The 16,993-nt window shown below is 35.0% G+C and overlaps 1 protein-coding gene across 2 annotated transcripts in view; it reads right to left on the bottom strand.

The window, feature by feature from the left end:
- Positions 1-16,993, bottom strand: part of Wnt5 (Wnt oncogene analog 5) — a 200,203-nt gene that overhangs the window by 39,064 nt on the left and 144,146 nt on the right. For both annotated transcript variants that reach the window (XM_014247383.3, XM_036369975.2), the window contains exon 4: positions 12,873-12,957. In XM_014247383.3, coding sequence (XP_014102858.2) covers positions 12,873-12,957 — 85 coding nt within the window. The remainder of the gene's footprint in view (positions 1-12,872; positions 12,958-16,993) is intronic.

Raw genomic sequence — 16,993 nt, 5'->3', positions numbered from 1 at the left:
TGTGGTTCAAATATTTAGTGTCTGCGGGCTTGAATTTTTTTGATGTAATTATGAACATATTTCGTACCTTAAACGCACTATTCGTGCAAAGTTTTATCCGGATACATTAACTGCTTTTTGATTTGTTATTTTACCCAATCTGCCTTGAGTACCAAGAAGCACAGTTGTCAAGTCTCATAAAGGTATCTCAATTTCTACCCAATTTATAAAAATATCTATCACACCCTGTAATTATTTGAACTACATATATACTGTTACTATCATAATCCTTATTGACCCATTCGGTGGAAATCAGTCAGTCAACCAAGTAAACTGTACATTTCCGCCACATAGGCGAAATTAATACGTGCCAAGTGTATTGGCAAAGCAAAAGGCAAATAATAGAGCGAGATCGACAAACGGGTGCAACGATGCGTATACGTGTCGTCAGCCAAATGTCACATCAATTCTCTGCGTGTGAATGGGAATATAGAGTAATAGGAAGTGGAGTACACATAGGTATGCTTATACAGAATATTAGCATTATATATGTAAATATTATATGTATATAAGTGTATGTGTGCAGGGTTTATTATAGCTAGATAGCTGCTCTTTTATAACTAGACTTTCGAAAGTTTATACAAAATAAGTAATTTTCTGTCAAATAATTTGAACTCCTTAATATCTTCAACGGTATTTAATGTAGTCTCCTGTACCAACGGCTATGTAAATCTACTTAAATATACCTATATCTACACATGACTACGTTTGTAGCACATGGCGACCGGATGTGGCTTTGATCTCATACACCACCACACATACACAGTTGTTTCCGCTCGCCGCTTAGTTAAACATTAATTGCGCTTCACCGAATTACACAGCCAAAGCTTCGTTGCATTGCCAAAAAGGTAACGAACAGAATAAATGTGTGCTAAGTAGACAAGAAAAAAGTAACTAACGCAAGCAGCATACATACAACAACAACTCATGTCTTCCTTACTTTAAGTTCGAAAGTTGGCAACTTTGTTGACCTTAATGCCTATTACACATCTATATTGGCTATAAAAATATGTATTTTTATCCACTGAGGCATGTGGTTTTGTATGCCTTTATCGTTTTTGGCAAATAAAATGCGTCAGCATGACTTCATTCTTTTAATTGAAATTAAATTTCATTGAGTCTGTAGTACATGAAAGAACTCTTCACAAAGGACACACTATCAGCGCACAGCATGATCTTTTACATTTCTGTGCAGATTCAAAGCAGAACGACGCTTGCTAATCAAACGCAGTTGGCTACAAGATGCGACAAATTGTCTCTGTCTGACACGCGTCTTTTACTTTTATATATATTTTTTTTTATCTATGCTGTCTTTTAACGTCGATATGTAGTGACAGCTCCAGCACGCCATGCCATAATGATATTGATTTTGACTTATTTTAATGAAATCTAGCTCTAAGCGGATTATGAAATGTAGTTAACTAAAAAAAAACAGGAACTCCACTTGTGTTTTTTATAATGGTTTTTAATGTTTTTTAATGCAGGCGCGTGGGCAATTCAATGAGGAGATCGACGAATTCGCAATTCGGAAAGAGATGTGAGCAAAAAAAATTTGTGATGGAATGTGAACGGTCTGCATTTTTATTTTTTAGTACATGCTTTGTGGTTAGGTATGCTTAGTGGTTCTTTTATTGCTTACATAATTTATTGAAATTCGATACTATTATGTTTTTATTTAAAAAATATTGAGGTAATATGAAGATTTAATAACTTAGAGATTTGTTTTTGAATATATATCCATTGGATTTTAAAATTTATTTCACAATTTTACTAAAATTCTTTTATTTTCTTTTATGAGACATTAAACTTTAACTAGATGATTATTTTTATTACGAATGATGATAGTAAAAAATAACCTTAAATTCCCACTATTCGTCTTATATCATCAATGGTCTTCTTTTGTATCGATCCCTTGCATTCGGATCAGATATGACTCGAACTGACAAAAATAACTATAGTACATTCATACATTGTTGTAAGTCTTGGATGGGATGGCCTTCATTATCTTCAACGAACTTTAGATATTTTCGGTTTTGGTTAGTTTTTGGAACGCCATTCGCTACAATGTTGGGAAGTTTCGACGCCATATTTATTAACTGACGTCTAGCCACTGATAATAATGCGATTCATAAGTGTAAGGTCCTCAGCTACATTGTCTAGCATAATTTTCAACGATTCCCTAGCCGTGATTCTATAGGAAATTACAAGCAAGCTCTTTATATAATTTTTATAAATTTTTATTTTCATAGCGTACGAGGAAGATCAAACATATACAATACACGATGTGTATTATCCACTTTTCTCCAACGCCCACAGATCTTGATAGCATCGAACCGACTTTCGCTAATATATATTTATAAGAAAAAGTTGCGTTAGAATACTAAGTTCTCAGGAAGTGACTAAAAACTTATAGGACCCTCTAATAGTTGGATTCTTTACTTTAAGACTACTATGATTAAATATGATTTTGGAGCTTCAGAAATGTTATGAAAATACTATAGCGCATACGGATTTCAGTTCGTAATGCTTAGACCACAATTTGGCAATATCAATCAAAAAATCGAATATATGTCACTAAAATATTTTTTAATTCCAAAAGTTAAGTAATTCTATAACCGGCCGCATCTTTAACCACTATAATCTTGATATTCCGTTTCGGATCGCCGTTTACTGACGCGTACTATTTTAAGCTTATTCGAATATGAAAGCTGTCAGACGATTAAGGTCTGTGATTTCAAGGTTCAAATACTGCAATTTCAGACACCTCACTTAAGTTTATTTACCTATCATTTGTAATAATTTTGTGAATATTGTCAAAAAATATCATGACAATTTTCTAAGCAAGGACACTATTTTTTGCCCTGAATAGGGAATATTAAGTTTGCCATTAAGTCTGTAAAACCCGGAAGCAAACGTCGTAGATGCTATAAAATATGATTCAACTTAGCTGTGTGCGTCTGTATATACGCGATCTAGTCTTGCAATTTTTGAGATATCGATCTGAAACTTTGCACACGTCCTTTTCTTCTCAAGAAGCTGCTCCTTTGTCGGAACCATCGATATAGAACGACTATAGCATATAGCTGCCATATAAACTGATCGATTAGAATCAAGTGCTTGTAATGAATATTTGTGAAGGGTATTATAGTTCGGGTGCTACCGAAATTAACGTGTTTCCTTGTTAAATAAAACTTAAAAGGCTACAACCAAAATGCTATTTCAACTTTCAAAACTGAGAAACAGGATATTTCACTTCTATATATATCTCTAACAATAGAAAGTTGCTGAATAAAATTTTACTCTTTCAGCAATAAAGAATGCATTTCAAATATTTACTCTAGCAATATAGTATAAACCTACGGTGATATGTGATATGCCCAAAATTCAAAAAGACCGGCCAACTATGAACGAGCTGTCAAATAATCAAATCAAAAGCAAGCAAAAGTTAAGAGGGAAATATTCGACACAAGAGCGGCCAAAGGGAAATTCATATGATATGGGTAATAGAATATTAAACAACGGCATTTATATGCACGTAGTAGGTACGCGCATGTGTGTGTGCGTGTGTTCATTAAACACACAACAGTGGCATGTGTGCACTCGATCAATGCGACTGTCACCGCTATGATGAACTATCACTCAGCATTTATATACAACTGTGTGAGTGTAGATGAATATATGTGCGAGCGTGCGTGTAATTATGTATGTATGCATGTTAGTATTGAGTATGTTGCAATCGCCGGTGATTATATTTCTATATATATGTAGTGATATAGATGTAAAACTGTAAATATTGGTATAGTATTTATTTCCCGTGCATATATGTATGTATAAGTGACTGTAGTGCCGAATGCGTGTAATTTTGCGCAAGAGCCTTCATTGATGGCGATTTTCTATGCTTATTTCAATATCAGAATTTTTTTTTGTTTTGGTTTTTTAATTCTTTCATTTTAATGCTCGTTCTCTTATCGCCTTTTATAGCTGATGCTTGTTGTTAACCATTGTCGTCTGCTTGCTTTCATTGCAAAATCACACACATACACGCATACTAAATGCTGGTGCCACATCTCCTCCCTTAAGCTCAAAATTATATACTGTATATACATTGATATCTAAGTCATCCATCGATGTGGGTGTTCTTCCACTTGGAAATTGGAGGGTACCATCGCAGTTACTTGTTTTCCTTGTTTGGTTGGCTTTTGTTTGTTTTGTGTGTTAATTTGATATTTTTCAATGGAAGGTTTTGTGTATTTGATGGATTTTGCATATCAAATCGTAATCGTAAACTAAATCACTGAACGACGGCAGCTGGTGCATCGAACAAAGCAAAATTTGCCAGTAAGTGAGTTAAGGGGTCGCAGGAGATTGCTGACGTTGGCGATGCAAAGGCGGCAGATGTTAAAGTGCACAACACACGGCGCTTGTTGACACTTGCCAGTAGTTGGGAGAACGATGATGGATTCATATTCACAAAATCATATAAAATTTGATACGAAATCAATGCTAGAACTGTTAAATATTAACTTTTACATAAGAAAAAATTTCTGCAAATATTGAATATTGCTTTCTGAATTGAAGTATAAAATTATTTTAATTACGAAATTTTTTTTTCCGAAATTTAATTTAATTGAAAATAATCATATATTCAATATTAAAATTCTTATAAGTTCTAGAAAAAAGTGTTTGCTATAAAAATGTTGGTATTTAAAATATATATAATTTTTAAAAAAATTTAATTGTAGGTGTATTTTTGATTCATTTTGAAGAAACTCATTTTTACGTATAATAGGTTAATACAATATTTTTATTGGCAAACTTGATTACTAAAATTATGTATACAATTTTACTACAGATTAATTATTTTGTTTTGATCTGTAGAGGAGTTAATCGCAAACTTTTTTGGACCATTTGAGATATTTTATGTTCATATAGGCAAACATAAACTGTCTTGTTTGCTTCACTTCAAAGTTGTGCTGTCAGTGTTTTATTGCCTATCACTAAAATCACTAATTCACTATTCACGAAATAACACGGATGTGCAGTGAGTTTCTCCAAATAAAAATTTTCGAATATCATTTGCCAAGGATTTTTATGACGTGGTCTACAACATAACATAGTCATCACAAAAGAATATTATCTTCAACTAAAATCAAAAGTAGTGTTGTAGGGATAGCGTATGTCCAACAATTTCACCATTGCGATATTTAGAAAGCAAGCAAACAAAGAAGTTGTTAAGAATATAGTTGCTAGAATATGGTATTTGTTCCATGGGTTATAGCTCACAGAAAATATGGAGTATAAGTTGATGGAAAAGCAAATAAATATGGCATCAGGCAACTCTCAATTTCCACCAGTTTTGTTGAAAAATGCGATATTAGAATCAGTAATGGCAAAATTATATTATTATGTGTGAGTATATGATTAATATTTATTAGGTTAAACTTTCATTAAAAACAGTTTTTTCAATTCTTACTAAACACTTTTTATAGCCATTCTTGGAATACAGATTTTGGTGTGAAAAAATACCTTGAGATAGCGATTGATCGACATCCATCTGGCTTCTGACTATTTTTCAATGTAAAAAAAAGTATTACTACCTTTTTATAGCTTTACACTATTACTTCGAGTCAATGCATTTTTCAAACCCAGTACTTCTTTAAGCAAAGTCAATATACCGCGAGCATAAAAAATATTAGTAATTACAACAAATGTGTTCGCAATCAAACACAATAATCTGAACTCAGCTGATGAAATCCTTGAAATAACTGGAAAATTGCGTTTTGCTCATAAAATGTCTGCTTTCAATGCGCAAAAAGATGACAATTCATATAGCCATATGTATTAGGTGAAAAGAAATTTGGATATTTTTACGAGCGTAACGAATTTGGGTAGAAATAAACACGTAGTGGCATAAACATGAAGGGATTTTCAGGCACATCAAACTTCAAAATAACAGCGGCAAAAAACACACGAATATATACATACATATATACACACATAAATGAAAGCATAAATAGCATAAATATGAAGTAAAATAATATGCTGCGTCTGGCAGGCTATCAAAACCACCCTTTCGCTTTCAGATTGCTTAGAAAGTAGCTTGAATTACCAAGCAGCAAGCGTAATGCACATTCAAGGCATCATTATATTAGTAGTATAACGATACGTGCCTGTACGTATGTATGTTTTTATGTGTGTGCATGTATATGCGTGCGCTCTTGTAAATACAACAAACGGCTTCATAACTTAAAACCGCAACAAATTGTAAAATTAGTGCGCGCATTTATTGCAAAATTCCATGCCACGCCGACAGCAAAACTCTAGACACGCGCATATACACACAGAGTCGAAAGTGCATAGCATAGAAGCGACCTTAGTATGTGTGTAGTAATAGCAATAAAGCAAAGTAAAATATTTAAAAGAACCAAAGCGGAAAGTTCAGGTTATGAAGTGCTTGGCATACGAAATTTTCAATATAAATACTTGTCGTACAAACAATGATAGCCATCACAGACACACGTACATACACCTACAAACAATATTTTAGACAACAACAATAAAACTTGGTTTAGCATTACAAGCAAAAGTGCTTTCGTTTAGATGTCCTTTCGCTACCACACACTTGAGTGCTGCTCACTTGCTTCCTCACTTACATACATCTCTCCCACCGTACCACTTCCCCCACACTTTGCTGTTTTTGCATGACTGCGTGAATGTATGAATGAATGACGCAGAATGACAAAAGCTTAGAGATAACTTACAAATTGTTGTTATTGTTATTAACATGCTATTTCTTTGCTTGTTGTTTTTGCTGTTGTTGTTGCATGTTGGCCTTTTTCGGGATTACAATTGTGCGTAAGACAAAAGGTAGTTCGTGTGCACATGTTGTACCTTTTTTTGTTGTGTGCTGCAAATTTCAAGATATTCCATAAATTGCGGTGTTGCTGGTGACGATGGTGGTGGTGGTGGCAGTGGCAATGGTGGCAATATAAGCGCTGTTGTTGTCGTTGGATTTCATGGTATATTGTATTATGCCGAAAAGTGCACATTAAAATCTCAGCAAGGACAAATTTAATAGAAAAGCGCACATTGGACTAATAAACTCGACACGGCTGATGGTTGTGCACTTTTGTCCAATGGTGTAGGTCAGCCCAGTGGTAAATGCTTTGTGGACTTGCGATAATGCGTATATGTAGTGAAGAGTTATCATTTTTTGGCGAAGTTAACCACTGTTTGAACAGAAATCAATTATTTACAATTTTGGAAAAATAAAAATATAATCAGATTACCTCATTAAATAGCCGCAACTGTTCTACGAGATGATTTTTGATATTATCACGAAAGCTAAGTTCTTTCATATCAGCCTTCTCTCGCAAAAGTGTTTATATTCATTATAACTTTCATTTCATTCACGCCAACAGTTTAAGCGTTAGCCTATTAAAGCTGCAAAAAGCTTTACAATGCTTGACAAAGCTTTTTAAAGCTCGTTGGAGTTCATTGGCTGCTTTCAACTTCTATAAAAATACTGTGATATTTTATAAAACCACCACAAAATTACTTAAACTTAAGTAATATCTTCCAAAATTTGAATTCTCATGTAATTTCAACTTTTATAATATATTTTACTGTCCTTGTGGAATGTTAAATATACTTACATATTTTTCATTATACCCAAATTTTATTTTAAATAAGAACATTAATATATCCTTTTGTACAAATACAAATCTACGACGATAAATTTTTAACTCTCAAAGAACAGGTTGACCTAAACCTTTATCAACCCTATCCACTCTGTATTTTTTCCAGATATTACACCGACTGAACTCTTCTTAAAGGGTTAAAACTCCGATGATTCGCAGAAACAGGCTCTTTAAAATTTTTTATGGCTCAAGTTATTCACAACGGTCAATAACTATATCTTTTGATACTTGTGACTTTTTAAGTCGCTTTTCAGTTCCCCAATTCATCCATTCATCCCTCAATGATTAATTAAGGTATTTGCTGATTTCGGTTTTAAGAGAACGACTTAGCTAAGAAATGTCTAGTGAGCACTATCGAATCTATATTTTCAAGGTGGTATAAAAAGCTGCATATAAACTTGTCTAGATGAAGCAGATTTAAAAATTTTCAAAATCCGCTTTTTTTACCACTGGGTTGCCACTTATCCACCAACTCAATATATGTGTACACGAGTATATATGACAATTTGTTTGTAGTCATGCCGCAAAGGGATTTATGCGCTTTAAATTTAATTCCGTGTCAGGCGAAGCGTATGATACTAATAAGTGTTAGTGGTAGAGTTAGCTAACAGAGGCCAATGGAGAGACGACGCACAGCGCTAATGGAAAGGGCAGACACAAAAATACACAGAATTGCAGCGAAAGTGTTCAACAGAGGTAAGAACTTCCCAAGGCAGACAGACATGCAACGCGCCACTCCAACAGCAACATCGACGCTGACGACCCAAACTGCCGGGGGTAGCGAACTTCATACGCAGAAGCAACTAACTGCCAAGCAGCGAGGCAGCCAGGCAGGAAAACGGAACAGGAACAGGAAGTAGCAAAGCAAGAAAAGTAACAGCGGCACTGACGACACCAAGTGCCAAGTGCGAAGCAACAAAAGGCAGCAGCCGTTCGAACAAGCGGCGCTGTGGCAGCAGCAGCGGTAGCAGTAGCAACCACAAGCTGCAGTCGCTGTGTAGTGCGTAAATTGCGAGCACTTACAACACTGCTACGGCATCTTTGCAACAATTTCAACTAACTGCCGGTAAGTTAACAAATAAGTGTGTGGCTTGTGTGTTTGCTTGCGCGCCACAGGAATGAATTAATATGAATTTTATTATTTAATGAAACATTTACGTTGGCTTCTTAGCTGAGATTTCGAGATTTTCGGCAATGACGGTGGCGTTAACCCGTGCCTTGCTAGCACAAGCAGTGGCGTGCACGTCACACAAATTTGCCACAATGTTGCACGTTAGACGGTGGCTGTCTTAACTTGCGGCTGGGGAATTGTGCGGCGCTTACAACCACCACAGAAAGCAGCAATAACGGCAATGCATGTGGGTACAAGGCGACCGCGACTACCATCAGCAGCGCTGCTGCCACTAGGGATGCGTTATCATGTCATGATTTTTATCTCTTTTAATGGTAATGTTTATGTGACTGTCGGCGTACGAACGGTTAACTACAGTTAGAACAATAGTAGCACGCGAATAGAATAGTGCTGCGAAGGGTTGCCGGGTAAATGTTTGAATAATTAATTTAAACTTTCTGTGTTGCAAGTACAATAGCACACAAATACACTTGTTTGCTGCTTTCCAGCATATCGCCATGACGATTAGGCACTTATTTATATGGTATGTTTGTATGTCGCACCCTCCACCACCTTACGCTCATTTTCACGGTGCATTTACGTTTACTTTACAAAACGTTTTTCAGTGAAATGTTTTTGTGAAAGGCTTAAATAAACTTTCAAAGCATTAAATTTTGCAAACGCATCATTGGTATGAGTTATTTCATGGCCTGCGACCATTTATTTTATTGCATACAAAATAATTACAATAGGGAGGGTTATAACGGCATGTATGTGTACTAACTATTTTCATTTTCGAATCGTCCATTCACTTTAAATTCTATTGTAAGGTATTTTAGGTTTATTTTGTGGCACGTTTACACGTGCGGAAAACGGTCTACAACCAGCGACCAGTGCGTTGCTTGCTCTGTCGGCCAGCAGTCATATGAATATATGTAATTTAAGTGTATACCCTATTTAATGTTTAAATTGTACCTTCTTTAATGACCTCTTTCTCTTTTGTTGTACGAAATTGTTTGCTGTTAAGCAAGTTTTGTGGCATTCATGCTAATGGCTTTGGAAGCTGTTTGAATTTTTGCTGCAACACATATAACGGAACATTCATGCGCATTTCGTTATGCCGGTGAATGAGAAATTATCTGCTCATAAATATTATTAAATGTAGCATTGAATGGAATTAATTAATTTGCAGAGTTTGCTTCAAAATTTCCAATTTGATCTGTGGCATAGTCATTATGGCTTCAAAGTTTTGTTAAGTGTAAAGTAATTCAAACTTATTTACTTATACATTAAATATATTTGTGTTTGAATCTGTTCTGAGTAACAGAGTCATTCACTAGCGCCAACATTTATGCAACGGTTTATTACAAGTATAGATATGCTAAACTACAAAATTTATGGATGGTGTTGCCTACACTTGTGCGTAACTATCTCAGTTTTAAGCAAAGATTCACATCCATTTCGATGAGAAAATATGAAAAGATAATATAATATATAACAAATATAATATAACTATGTATATAAAGTAATAACAAATAATGTAATAAACTAATGAAGAAATCTTGCACGGAACTGAAATGATCAAATATAATATTGCATCTGGAATTCTGTTAATATTAGTAGATAATGGATATATAATAGATTTTGGAAAAATAAAAGTATCTTTCATAATCCTTCAAAATACAAGAAGAGCATTTAATATGAAAGCAAAATAATACTTCTGATTTGCTTAGGTGTTAGACGCGTATTTACGCCGAACTCTATAGTTTTTAAAAAATTAATTATTATATATCCTTTTTTGAAATATTGGACTTGAAATCCATCTCTTGTCTGCAAATAATTGTATTACCAGTTTACTAAACTATCTTTTCCGACCTTTAGAAACATGGTTTGCACTTCTAGATATGTATATTCGTATAAATCTGTATAAATAATCTTATGCCCGTTAGTATGACGCCATAAAATCTTTAAAAAAAATATATATAAAAAATTTACATTAAATGTATTTTTATGTAATGAAACACTTCAATCCAATAAATTATAACAATGGACGGCACAGGAGCATGAGATCCAGCAGAGGGACTTGCAAAACGGCTGCTGAAATAGCGAACAACACAAGAAACCATATAAATAACATCAAAATCAATAGCAAACCTGTGAAAGCCAAAAAAACAATAATCTTACATTGCATTACGTCAGCGAAAGTCCTTAGAAGCCTAAGAAGCAGTGGTAACAGTTAACAAAGGGACTGAAAGATGTATTAGGGTAAGATGATATGCTTTAAGAACGTACAGTCTGGAAAAGACTGCCGGACGGTTGATGGCCTCGTGATAAATCACAAATGGGCTAAGATATCTGTGAGATTCGCAGTTCATGGGACTAGATGAAGTATCAAAATTGGATATCAAATATCTCTTTAACTTTTCAAATTGCATTGACATCCGCTGCAAGTGCTAAATACTCTTCCAATCAGTCCCGAAACTAACTAAGCCAAATCCACAAAACAAGCTATTCAACTTCAACAACAAATCTTGTATCAAGTCAATTATAATTTGCTTAGCGCGGCTAAACGAAACTTTTACCGCAACCCACCACGAATTTAGCAACAACATATTTTATATTATGAGCTCAAGATCTTTCAAATTTCAATTATAAAGCTTCTAAGCCCACTTAATTTCAACTCAAATTTGCGACGAACTAATTCAACTTTTCCACAAACTAAAAGAAAGTACGCACCTTATAGTTGCTGTTTTCCAAATGTCTGTCTCATTTGTGATTGTATTAGTGTTACGCACTAAATACGTTGACATTGTCAACTCGAGTCTTTAAAATCTCAACTTTTAATTAATTTATTAAAGTGGCCAGCTGAAAACAACTGTAGAAAGTTGAATAGACAGAAGCAACTAAGAACAGCAACAACACAATAAACAACAATATAATAGCGTCAAATCAATTAAGGCAACACAATAAACCGAAAACAAGCAATGAACAAACAAGTCTAAGAAATACAGTTAGGAACGGAGTCTCAGGCAGACACCAGCGGGTACGCACAAAGCCAAACAAAGTCATTAAGAGAGAAAGAGCGGCAGCTCAAGGAGCAATATTAGTTGCAAATCGCACCAGAGCGCGTGTGTACGCAGTGAAAACTTCAACTTTTCTTGACAATTTGCACAGGATGCAGCCCCCACGCAGAATACCTGTAGATGCATATTTTTCTGCTGTCCTGTGAAATTTGACTCCCTCCACAAAAGCTCTATTTCATTATGCTTTCAACTCAATGAAGCTACTCTGTGGCACTATCAAACACACACGCCGTCCCATCTTGCTAGATTATAATGTTAGATAAGCTATGTTCATTCCCGGCCGGTGAAAGGAATTTTGGAAGTTTATTTTAAAACACTAACCCACCAGACCCGGAGCTTTGCACAAAGTTCTCTTCAGTCACTGGCGGCTGCCCGAAAAGGGCAAACAATGCAGATTTTGTGCTTGTGCCGCCGCTTTGTGTTGTACATATAATATCTAGCAACTGAAGCCCTTGTTGTTGCTGTGTTGCCGCTTGCGACTGGTTGTTGTTGTTGCTGCCTTTTCGCTTGTTGATTGTTTTGAGCGTAACTTTGCAGACAGGAAATAATATTCATCATTTAATTAAGTCTAACTTAGAAGCCAAACGAACGAGCCGACAAACGAGCGTGCATACAAACGCTACAACACCAACACAAACACACGCACACTAATTCACGCGCACAGGTAGCAGTGAATCTCTTTGTTGGTTAATGAAATTAAAATTGATTAGAATAATTTAGGTATTTTGCCTTTTGATGAGTTGATCATAATAATTTAATTTGATAAATTGTTATGGGGCGAAAGTTCTGCAGCAAAAATGGTTTGTGGCATTAAATGGCTGTACGGGTTTGGCTTTTCAAAAGGGATAAGTGGTCCAAGGCTTTTAGGTTTGATTTATTTCGGTACATTTTGAGTATTTTACGTTTCACAGTAATAATAAGAAATGAGTTTCGGCTTACCCAATCCCGTCACCGGACCAAAGACAGTGTTATCCTCTGTTGTGCTGCAATTCCAGCGAAGGTTTTTGAATTGAAATTGGCATTCCTGTAAAAAAACGAAATAATTTATATTTAGTTTATATTCATATTAAGCATTAGGCACTAAAATTATTGCAAGTTAGACAAAAATATTATTATTAAAGTTTGCGTTATCTTGAAGTTAAAATATAAAAACAAGAAAAAACGTTAACTTCGTTTGCACCGAAGCTATAATACTCTACACAAATGCATAAGATTCCTAACAAGAACTTGATTTTGATCGGTCAGATTGTATTACAACTATTGTATATGCTATAGTGGTCCGTTCGAAACAGTTTCTTTGAAGATTATACCGTTGCGTTGGGCAATAATCCATGCCAAATTTTATTTAGATACATTATCAAAAAGTTTTAAATACAAGCACTAGATTCCGATCGTTCACTTTGTATGGCAGCTATTATATGCTCTAGAGTTCCAATATCGGCGTTTCCGAGAATTGAGCAGCTTCTTGAGAAAACAATGTGTGCACAATTTCAGATATGTATCTCAAAAACGGAGAGACTACATAGTTCGCGTATATACAGACAGACTCAACTTGTCACGCTGGCCATTTATATACACATTTTATAGGGTCTCCGACGTTTTCTTCTGGGTGTTATGAAATTTGTGCAAACTTTATATATCCTGTTCAGGGTATATAAACATGTGGCATCTAAATGTAGACCAAATTTGCTAACAACAATTTTTCAAAAATCTTTTAGCAAACAACTAGGATTCACGACGAAAAACTTGTCAATGTGGAGAGGTTACATAAATTAGAGAATATTTTTTCGAAAACTTGAAGTTGATCCGTGAAAAGTTGCAGAGATATAAACGCATTTGTAAGAATTTTTATATTATTCCGTGTTTTTCGAAACGGTTTTCATCCACTAGGAGTGTGAAAAATTTCTCCGAAATGGCCGAATGAACCGATCGACTTCAATTTTTTACACGACCTTTTTGGATATGTTTTTTAGACAATGATAGAAGAAATAACATTACTGATACTAATTATAAACTTTTACAAAAAAACAACGGAGATTGGCTGCGGGTTTTTAAGCGTCAAATATCACCTAAGATATATATGATTATGTTATATGACACTAGTAAAAGTCCAAAAGATTGGTTAATATAAAGCACAAGCAGGTTAAAGTTTTTAGCTATATTATTATATTATCATCTATACAACACTAATAAGCTTAGGAAGGGTCCAAAATTGCTCGTAAGTTCATTCTTCTTATTTCAGCTTTGTGTCGTGTGATGTGATATCTTTTCTGATTGATGTTTCAAAAATTCTTGTCGAAAATTTTTCACAAGTTGATGTTGAACAAAGCACTATCGCTATCCGAATTGAAGTCATATTATTTTTCAATTTCCAAGAAAGTGTAAACTTTTTTCCAGGCAGATCATTCGTTTTTACTTTCTTGCTGTATAGGAATGTCATGACGGAAACCATTGACCCTGTTTGCTTTTTGTAAATGAAGCCGACTCTGATATCTAATCAAAACCCTTTCTGAGAGTATTTTTGAGAAACGTGTGTGAAATATTATGAGCAGAATGCCGAGTCGTTATATTTTTTGCATTTACAATAAAAAATACTGGAGTTTTGTAATTTTGTGTTGCTGTAGGACTGTCTGCTAATTTGTCGTTAGTTTGAAGATGACCTAAGCCTCAGTCCAAGATGATTAATTTTTTAAAAATGACAAAATTGAGACACTGAAATTTACTAAAATTATCAAGATGCGGTATTGTAATTTAAAATATGATCTTTATAAAAGCTTTATTCAACAAAGTATATTTCATCATTCGAACAAAAATATTCCGGACTCTCTTCCTAATTAAGGTGCGTCTTAATAAAAAAAAACTTAAGGAATTATGAATGTTATAGTTTCTTCTGTTGGTCTTTGCAATCACTTCCATTTTAATCAACTATCTGAAGGTTTTTTATTGGCAATCATATATTTTGCATAAGTTAAAATTTGAACCCACGACTTTCTGTGTGGGATTCACGTATACAGAGAGTTCTGCTGCCGCTTCCACCCGAAAATTACTTCGTATCGAATATAAATCGTTTGAAGAACTAAATTTGCTCACCTTCATTAAATTCGTGTCATATTTTCGATATGAGTTTGGATTATTTACTGTTTCTTTACGTCATTTAAGTATGAGCGCCTACTACATTAAACAAATTTATTTCCGTCTCAGCACAAAATTTAGCAAATAAATCTAATAAATCTCAGCCTCAAGCACAAGTTGCAAATTATGCATAACTTTTTGCTAGCTTAAAGCGATTTTGCTGAATCAGCAAAAATATAAAAAGTATGTCTGTTTCATTCCTATATGCAGGCAGTGTAAAACGAGAAAAAACTGCTAAATTTATGACAAATTTCTTAAAAACCCTTAAACTTTAATGCAATGAATGAATGGACTCGTATGCAAATATGGTAGTCAAAGGAGAAGTGGAAATCGCCAAGTCAGCAACGCATCAACACACTGACGCACCGACAAAGCGATTGTCTGCAGTTAATGTACTCAAATTTTGAATGCAAATATTGAATATGAGTAGTGGCTACTTAGAACCTGGGTTACTGCACTGCTTGCTACACATAAGAAAGTAACGCAGGCAAACACACACACATGCCCTGATGCAAATATACACCGACTTGTGTGTTTGTGTGCGAGTCCGTTGGTATGTGCATTTTAAATGTATGCGAACTTAAATAGCTATGACGGCACTGCCAAAAGGCTAGCAAAAGAAAAGTTATTTACTTAAGTGCCAAGAGTGGCAAGCTGACACACAAAGCTTTGCATTAACGTTAGTGTGTGTCGTGTGGCATGCGGAAATGTCGTGCCATGTAGTACATAGTTTCGGGCGAATGAGCATGTCAGCTCATATTACACACACACATACATGTGGTATATGTAGTAAATGTACATGCTTGCAACATACTAATTGTCAACTACACACACACACACTCACACGCGACGCTTTTATTAGCTGAATGTGTGCAAATGTTTGCGCATATTTTATGCCGGCCTTTTTGTGTAATTTGCCATGAAATAAAGTGGCATAAATATTCGCACTTTAAACACTTCGTACTTTTTGCTTGCAACAATTTACAGTTATCGGTACAGTTCGGCGGCACTAATAGTGCGAATGCCTGTATTGCTGATAAAGTAATATCGCCCAGCACACACCCAACTGTTACAAGTAAATGCATTTTATGCCACCACCAGCAATATGCATGTGTGTTGCATGGCGTTCTGTCTGCTTATTGCGCTACAGCTGTTGCAAGTGCAATTCAATTTCAGTCCTTTTTTCTTTCGCATGTGTTGCCACATCACAAACACTTGAAGTGGACACTTGAGTGTATTCAAATGAGTGGCTGCTCGCGCCTTTTTAAGGGTTGCACAACAGCAAAAACAATAGCAACAGCAGTGACAACAAAAAAAGCTTTATTTAAAGCTTGAACGCTGGCGCACGCTAACGGTAAGTGGGTTTGAGTATCAAGTAATCGCATTTTGAAAATGCATAAAGATACAAAAAGCGACCGTTAACGAAAAAAATCAGTTGCCAAAGGCCGAAAAACACACACGCACACACACATCGCAAAAATAAAAGCGAATGCAATGAAAGGCATTGAATGGTGACAGAATTGCCTGAAGTGAGTTTTTGAAGTGTCTACTTTTTTGCCGCAAATGAGTTCGCATGGCGGTGCGTTGCATAACAACAGGCGGTTTAATTAATGTGCAAGTGTTATGCAAATGAAGGCGTATCGATGTGACACCAAGTGCAAAATGCAGCACGTGCATTTACATGAAAAGCTTTTTTTTCGGATTTTCCTTTCGGTGCAAAAAGTGCTTTTGAAATGTTTGTGCAAATTTTAATTGCCCCAAAAGTTATTCTTCTATAAATTAAAGGCATACTTTTAGGAGGTATTCTCGGAAATATAGACTATTATAATTTATTTATATATCTCTTCCCATTTTTAAGATTTCTAGCTCTCTCTATCTCCGTCCTCTTTTGTCTCTCATAGCTAACTCACAAATTTGGTGGACTATTA

Source organism: Bactrocera oleae, chromosome 4 (assembly GCF_042242935.1).
Source record: "Bactrocera oleae isolate idBacOlea1 chromosome 4, idBacOlea1, whole genome shotgun sequence".
Taxonomy (NCBI): Eukaryota; Metazoa; Arthropoda; class Insecta; order Diptera; family Tephritidae; genus Bactrocera; species Bactrocera oleae.
The sequence above is the reverse complement of the archived record's forward strand: the minus strand, read 5'-3'. Positions and strand labels throughout refer to the sequence as shown.